The 7,685-nt window shown below is 46.9% G+C and overlaps 2 protein-coding genes across 2 annotated transcripts in view; one reads left to right on the top strand and one right to left on the bottom strand.

The window, feature by feature from the left end:
* Positions 1-581: 581 nt before the first annotated feature.
* On the bottom strand, positions 582-3,426 carry TOMM6 (translocase of outer mitochondrial membrane 6). Its single transcript, XM_066625668.1, has 3 exons — positions 3,207-3,426; positions 1,866-1,987; positions 582-937 (listed from the first exon to the last, which is right to left on the bottom strand). The coding sequence occupies exons 1-2, from the start codon at positions 3,338-3,340 to the stop codon at positions 1,891-1,893; spliced, it is 231 nt and encodes a 76-aa protein (XP_066481765.1). The 5' UTR covers positions 3,341-3,426; the 3' UTR covers positions 582-937; positions 1,866-1,890.
* A 403-nt stretch (positions 3,427-3,829) lies between these two features.
* Positions 3,830-7,685, top strand: part of LOC136648534 (uncharacterized) — an 82,873-nt gene continuing 79,017 nt past the window's right edge. Inside the window, exons 1-2 of the mRNA XM_066624650.1 lie at positions 3,830-4,061; positions 6,848-7,112. Coding sequence (XP_066480747.1) covers positions 6,851-7,112 — 262 coding nt within the window. The 5' untranslated portion in view covers positions 3,830-4,061; positions 6,848-6,850. The remainder of the gene's footprint in view (positions 4,062-6,847; positions 7,113-7,685) is intronic.

Raw genomic sequence — 7,685 nt, 5'->3', positions numbered from 1 at the left:
AGCAGCACCAGTGCTGCTGCATCATCATGCAGGGATTTAGGTTGGATTCAGCTGCTAGCTAAACAGTGGGTCTCTGGTAGTTGAATACTCAGCATTTTATCCCCTTGCAGGAAAGAGATGGCTCTAGTAGACTAGTGAATGAAAACTCATTCTATTATTAAGGGAACATTCAAGACAAGTTTTCATGATATTCTTTTGAGACCCTAACCCCTACTTTTATTATACTTTATTGGGAAGTGGTCTCCTGTGAACTTCCGAGACAGCAGTCCAAGGCACCAAAATGCTATGCAACACCAAGCAGTTCCTTTTCTACATAAGAGATACAATCATAACATGTAGCGCCACACAACCTTTACACCGACTGAAAATTGTTCACACAAAATTACGGCTCACTTAAGCCTTTTTTAAAAATGTATTTTCTCTTTGAATAGCTAATGTCCTCTTTAAAACACAGGACTGGGGCTTGTTACGTCCTCTTTGAGTGTGAAATATGAATCATGTTTTTATGATTTTTGTAAATCTTTACTCTTTTTACCTTGTTTTTGTAAGCTGAAATTTCCTATTAAAAAGAAGAAGTCCAATGCAGTAGCATGTCTTTATTTCACACTTCAGAATCCATTGAATTGGTATAGAGGTTAATTCCATCAGCAAGACTTATACTTAAATAACTATCTCTGGCAAAAGTGAATTCAGCTACTGATACAGCACCCTCAGTTCTAAACATATTGTTCCCATCCTAATGAACTGAACATAATGAAACATACAGATGATTATCTCAGTGTTTTCTCCAACCCATCGTACTTGAATTCAACTGCTAGAGCAGAAGTAACTTCAAGTTGCTAAGCAGAAGCTGCTTGGTAAGAACATCAATCACAACTCCGTGGGCTTACAGCAGGAGGGAAAATCTTCACTTGATGCAGATCTGTTTAAGTCACATCTGTAATCAAGTAACACAAACAAGTTAGAGGACTATGCTTTATATGCACAAGGAGGCAACATACTGCTCTGCAGAAGGGTGCATCACCCCACAAGCTGTTAGAAGATTGTGCAATATTTGCATACTTCAAGCAGGGCACGGAAGATGCAAACCCATCTGAAAAGTGTGTGTCCAATCAACAACACAAAATACCAGGATTTATTAAGGTTTCTTATCTGATCGAGCTTTAGTGACTGGAGTCACTTGTTTAGACAATTTGTATGGGTAATGGATGAAACTGACCCATTTGCACTTTTCATAATTCCTCAGCCTTTTGTGAACTATCTTCAATAATATAGAAAAAGAGTACAGATAAAAAAAACTAGACACCATTACAAAATGACTAAAGTAATTCTCAAATTAATGTGTTTTGACTTATGGCAAAGCATGGAGTGTCACAGGTGGCTGCTATAAGATGAACTGCTCTCAAAATTATGGCTACTTAAGGCAACCATGAATTTCAAAAGTATAAGACTACATGTGCCATTTTGAAGAAAAAAAGAATTTAACTATGATACTGGTGTTTGGTTTTTAATATAGGAATTTTAATGGCCATCTCCAGTAGTGCATTCCTAACCTGAAATAAAACACCACCAACACTGGAAAATCTACAAAAAGGTTCTAATTCAATTTCAGATTAGGAAAACACTTAACTTTCATTCTGAATTAATTAGAAGACTCAACGTAACAGTTTGATCTCTCTTACAACCTCTGTAACTTGGCACTCTGCTTCAGTGGACCAGAAAGGTCTTTCTAAAACATTTATGCTTAAGAAACTATGCTTGCATGGAACACAGAGACTGTCCTGTTTATTCATGCCCCCCAATTCACAATTAACTAATTACTGAGAGAAGACAAATTAAGAGAACATACAGCATGTCCTACTCACACAACTTTGGGTATCACCATCTCTGCTACGCAACAGGCTGTGGTGCCATCAAGTCAATGTCTGTTAAATGTCTGGCTACCCAAACTCCCACAGCAAAGAGACCCAGGTTGACTACAAGGTTTCTGAAACAAACACAGGGTAAGTTTTAATGGCTGATAGGTAATAGCAAACCTCACTGCTTGCTTACAAATAACCCCCTTGAATTTCCAGTCTTTTTTTGTTCTGCGTAGGTCAAAATGCACACTGTTCTGGGGATCATAACATATATGATAATGACACTATTATTGTAGTGTAGCTGAACTTAGAAGCACAGACCGGAGTTCATTCTTTTAGAAACTCAGGCCTTAAGTTAAAGTGGAAAGACATTTTTTTTCCTATTAAGTTGTAGGAACTCTTTAGGATCTGCAGCAGGGCACAACTTCTAGAAATGAAGCCTGCCCAGCCCAGGGTCCTTCTCCTTCCCTCTCACTTCACAGTGGGCTGCTCCAGTCCAAGGCCAGATTAACACAGTAGCAAAAGCAGCAAATGATAAGGGCCCCACATTTTCAGGAGCCCCAAACCCAGTAGAATTGCCAGTGGGGAAGTCTGCCCCATGGGGCACCAGGGCACATGAGAGGGGATGTCACAAGAGTCAGAAACTACCCAAGATTTTTTCTCCCCTTCTTCTCAACACCCCCATTCCTTTTCCAATGAAAACGGAGACGTCTGCATCAACACCTGCACCCACAAAACTCCCACATTGTGCACAAGTAAATCCACGAGAAGATACACCTTCTTTGGTTTGTTTTTCTGCGCTTGGCCATTAAGGTGTGTGTGTGGGGGCAAATCCAATGAAATTCTCCTCATGCCTATGCAGAAGTCTAGTCAGTGGTTCAGCAAATGCACAGCAAAATTTCCAAAAAGTAAATTTGTGTGCAAGTAAATGATTTGTTTTCACATTTATGCACATTTTTTAATTTTAGGGCCCCTTTATAACATATGTCTCAAGCCCCACATCTTACAGGCCTGTGCCTGTCTACTCCTGTCTAGAAGGAAGTCCCAATATAGTCAGTGGGGCTTACTCCCAGGTAAGTGTGGAGAGGAGTGCAGCCTCAGAGCCCAGTCCTACGCAGGTCTACTCAGGAGTAAGCCCCATTACAATCTATAGGGCTCACCCCCAGGTACGTGTGACTAGGACTGCAGCCTGGGAGCCGAAGCCTGTGCAGGTCCACTCGGAAGGAAGCCCCATTATAGTGAGCGGGGCTTCCTCCCGGGCAAGTACAGACAGCACTGCCGCTCAGTGAGGCCTCTCTGCGCCAGGCCTTCCACCGCCGGACTGCCGTCGTGGGAAGAGCGCGGCACCTGCGAAAGTCGTTGCGGTCGGTGGCGAAGCGGAAGGCTCCTCGGACCCAGCCCCGCAGCCCCTCGGGCGTCACCCCACTGGAATTGCCGCTGCTGCTGCCGCCGCTGCCCCCCACTGGCACAACCGGCGCCATAGCCGCCGCCTCCAGCACACTCGCGCGCGCTCCTCTAAGCAGGAAGAGCCGCTCGTCCACGCCGACTCAGGAGGCCACTTCCGCCGACGCTTAGCCGCCGTTTCCGGTCTAGCTGCTAAAACCATAGAGTTGCGCCAAGAGCGTACACTTCCGACCTCCATCACGTAGAGTCACAATTTCATTGCTGTATGGCGAGATTCCGGGTAACTCTTGGACGCCTATTTTTCTGCTCTTCCTCCCGCGAGGTCGAAGGAGCGAGGCAAGATCGGAGTTCAGGAACCGGGACTTCCGGTGGAGAGCTAGGGCTTGATCCCTCAGGTATAGACCGGAAGCTAGATGGAGGCGTCACTCTGGCGCACCGTCAACATGAGATGATCACCACAGGAAGAGGGGGGGCGGCTCTCGAGCAGCTGATTGGCGCGCAGAAGAAACGCCCGCCTCCTCGCTTGCTCGAGCTCTCCCGAGGGCGGTTAAGGCTTGAGAGTAGGGTCAAATTGGGCTTTCCAAGTCTGGTCCCGCCCCTTCCTCTCGGCTCCCATGACAACGGAGCCATTTGATTGACAAGAAACGGACGCTTCTTCAGGCATTCGCAGGCTGGTTGCCCGGAAGACCAACGGCGAGGAAGGCCCCCTGGGGGGCGCCTGGGCCTTGCCCTACAAAAGCGCGAGCGGTGGTCGTGGCCTGGTAGCGGTGGAGGGTGAAGGCGCTGCCCGCAGAAGTCGTAAGGCCTGCCGAGGAGAGCGCGCCGCCTCGTGCCGTTGTCGGGGGTTTCGGCGTGGGTGGTTGGGTGTCGGGGGTTTCGGCAGAGGGTGGCGCCCCCCCAACTGTCGCCGGTGGAGAAGGACGCCCAGCGGGCTGGGAAGCAGCCTGAGCACGCAGAGCCTGGTCCGCCTGCCTCGAGGAGGAGCCCGGGCCTACCTGACTCGAGAGGCAGTGCTCAGGCCCCCCCCTCCAGCACTCTGCCCCCCTCCAGCTACGTCACCGTTTTGGCTGTCCAAACCGCATGGCTCCTGCTTGCCTCACAGGCCGGGCGACTCAGTTTCCCTGTGCAGTGGCACGGAGGGTGCCTGGAATGCTTTCAAGGGGCCTGTTCATTTTGTGGCATCCCATGTGGGTGCGAGTCGTGATCGGACTACCAGTGTGGATCATGGGAAGGAAAAGGAAAACCCGGAAATCAAAATCTGGATCCGTTTCTTTGCACCGCAGGTCACTGGGTTCCTGATGTTTATGGTAGAGTACGTGGGAGATAATGCAAGCCGTGAACTGGTGGAGCAGCAGTGGTGGGGCAGGGCGGCAAAAGTCCCAGGAGCTGCGCCTGTGGGCCTTGCAGGGGCAGCACCACTGTACCCACCACATCGCCTCTGCCTGCAGCACTGCTTCCACCAGCCCTCTGAAGCTATTTTATGGGCAGGAGAAGCCCCGCATGGCATTTGGGAGTGCTCCAAAAGCCTTCTGAGGCATCCAGATCGCTATTAAGCAGTACTTCTGGGAAACCGGATGCACTGTTTAAAAGAGCTGGAAGCCTCAGAAAACACCCAAGGCCCATGTCACTAGGTAAGTATCCCAGGGGAAGGGAGTGGCATTGCGGACTTGCACCCTGGGGCAACACAGGGGCCAGGTCCATAACTGTGGTGGAGTTGAATGATCTCCATGTGAAAGCCATGAAGACTTGGACCTTGGAGCCACAGTGGCAGTACAAAATCTGTGATTTTTTATTTTTGCAGTGCAGTCTATGGACAAGGGTGCAACAGCCCAATCCTATCCAGCGCTGATGTAGCTGTGCCAATAGGTGCATGCTGCTTGAGTTACAGAAACCTTTTCGAGATAAAGGTTTGTTTCCTTATTGTGGGGCTGCACTGAGGCTGCTTCAGTGCTGCAGCATTGGATAGGATGGACCCCAAAGTTACCTTACGGTACCGCATGCTAAAACTATGAGGATCTGTATCACAAAGCCATATTTATGTGCTATGGTGGTATTATATAGTGTTAGTCTATGATTTTTATGGTGCATTCTTTATCATAGTTTGTGTTGACATGAAAACTGACCTGTAGGGTCTGTTGACACCTCATAATCTCTTTGGCAGCAGGTGTTTATGAATGATGAGAATCCATTTGGTAATTGCTTACAGAACGTTTCTATAAAAGGTTGTCAAGGACATTGAATTTTGTGTTTTTTATCTTATTTTAAACCTGTATACCTCACCTTATTATCTTAGAGAGTCAGATAACTTCAGTAGATGGATAGGTTCATATGGGAGAAAGCAGTTCTTCACAAATCCTGATCATAAAAGCGTTTAAAGAGCCATCACTTGCACTTTGAAATGTGCCTGAAAACAAACAAGTTTAGAGCCTTAGAGCAGTGGTTCTCAAACTCTCTGGGAGAGTCTGGGAGAGTTTGAGAGCCAGTAAGTCTTTACAGGGGCAGGAGGAGGAGGCAGCAGGGGTGGGAGGAAGGCAGCTGCGCAATCCCCAGGATAGCACCACTCTGGGGGCTGCAGGGGCTTGGGTGCATTTACCCAAGCCTCCTGCAGCCTCCCTGGGGTGCGGGGAGCCCAGTATGACTTCTGGCAGGGCTCCCTGCACCCCGGGGAGCCTGCAGGAGGTTTGGGTAAGTGCACCCAAGCCCCTGCAGCCTCTTGAGCGGTGCGATCCTGGGGGTCGTGCTGCTGCCGCCTTCCCCCACCTCTAGGCTGCCCCTGCCCCTTAAGGCAGCAGAGACCAGGGCCCTCAGGCTGGGGTGTCTTGATGCCCCAGTTTGAATAGCACTGCCTTAGAGTAACAGCTTAAGAAAAGAAGGCTGGTCTGGAATAGGATGACTAATCTTGTTACCAGGTGATCAGGGAATGTCTGAATAGCATAATCTTTGCAGTCTTTCAGATGAATTGAGTGTGACATCTTTCATACTGGTGCATTTTCAGAGTTGGTAAGCACTAGCTCTGATCTAGTGTTTTTCATAATCAGTTCAACTGATAGGTTATTGTTAGCTTCCCCCCCCCTTAGATTGTTATGTTGTTGGTTACTGGTTTTTACTAATATTGGTAGCTACCAATATTGCTAAACAACCATCTTATCTAGTCTCTGACCCTAGCAAGCAAAGTATCCTATCTTATCCTTAGCAAGCTGCATATGTTGACCAAGGCCCAAACTACATGATGTGAAAGATCTGTAGTCAGATTCTCCAATATTTCAATTTTGTTAAACCGTTAAATTTTAGGACATTTAGCTCACCCCCCATGGTTTCTTCAATCTAAATTACCCCCCTCACCCGCTACTTTAATTTTGCTGCTGAAAACTTTCTTTTTAGTGTACTGCAGGACTTATAACAGCATCAGGAGGCAATTTAGAATGGAAAAATAGTGCAGGAAGAAATGAGGAATCCTTTCCTTTCTTTGTCTAGCCTGAGCATTGTTTCTGCTGCTATGAGAGGGTTTAAGACTTATGCCTGTTTCTGAACCAAGAGAAAACTGGATAATAAGGGAAATGGAGAAAAATGTGTTGTGGTTGCAGGAAATGTATGAGATCATCCATGTTGAAAGGGCCAAGAATGTATTCTCTGGAGTCACTGCAGCCAAGGAACAAGATGAGTCTCAGAAGATGCCAAGTCAGGTCAGCCAAATGGGGTTGTGCAAAATAACTTTACGCAATAGAAAATTTTGGCTACAAGTACAAGCAGAAAGAAGACTAGCAGCATCGGTAGACAATTCCAGCTTACACAGAAGTAGAAGTCTGAGGCCTCAGACAGATGCACCAGAGACTCCTTCTCCTGGAAGTGGTGAGCGCTGTATGCTAGAGCTAATGTGATTGGTTTTCTTGAGTATCAGCAAAACTATTTAAGCTGCTAGTAAAAGTCTTGAAACTTTATCCCTTGGTCTTCTTGGTGAAAGAGACCCATAGCTTGAGAAGCTGGTCCTCATTGATACATTTCAGCTAATGCCACTGTCACCTTTACAATCAAAATTGGTTCTTTGCTGGCTGCTTTAAAATAAAACAAGAAACACTGGAAGATCTGATTGTGATTCTCTTATGTTTTTTGTAGTTTCACCCAGCATGACTTAATGCTGCAGATGGAATTCCCATAATTTGTTTGCTATGTACAAAATATTTGCATGTTATGATTGGATGCAGCAGTTTCAGTCTGTAGTGGAGGGCTTTATTTTCTCCTGGCAGTTTCCCCCAGGCAGAGGGCTTTATTTTGAAGAATTTGAAACATAGTAGGATTCAGGAGCCATATCTATCTCCCTTCCAAAGCATGGGGCTGAGAAAGTACAGGCCTGCCTTGCTTAACAACCTTCCATATATGATTGAGGCCAGGGCCTAGGTAAAGGGGGTAATTTGTACCTGTGGC

The sequence above is a fragment of the Tiliqua scincoides genome, chromosome 4, assembly GCF_035046505.1.
Source record: "Tiliqua scincoides isolate rTilSci1 chromosome 4, rTilSci1.hap2, whole genome shotgun sequence".
NCBI lineage: Eukaryota > Metazoa > Chordata > Lepidosauria > Squamata > Scincidae > Tiliqua > Tiliqua scincoides.
Note: the sequence above shows the minus strand (reverse complement) of the source record. Positions and strands in the feature narration are given on the sequence as shown.

Coding starts and splice junctions, on each gene's coding strand:
- TOMM6 (XM_066625668.1), bottom strand. CDS start 3,340: ATGGCGCCGGTTGTGCCAGTGGGGGGCAGCGGCGGCAGCAGCAGCGGC. Junction 1,988..3,206: donor GACCGCAACGACTTTCGCAG/GTGCCGCGCTCT, acceptor TGTTTGTTTCAG/AAACCTTGTAGTCAACCTGG.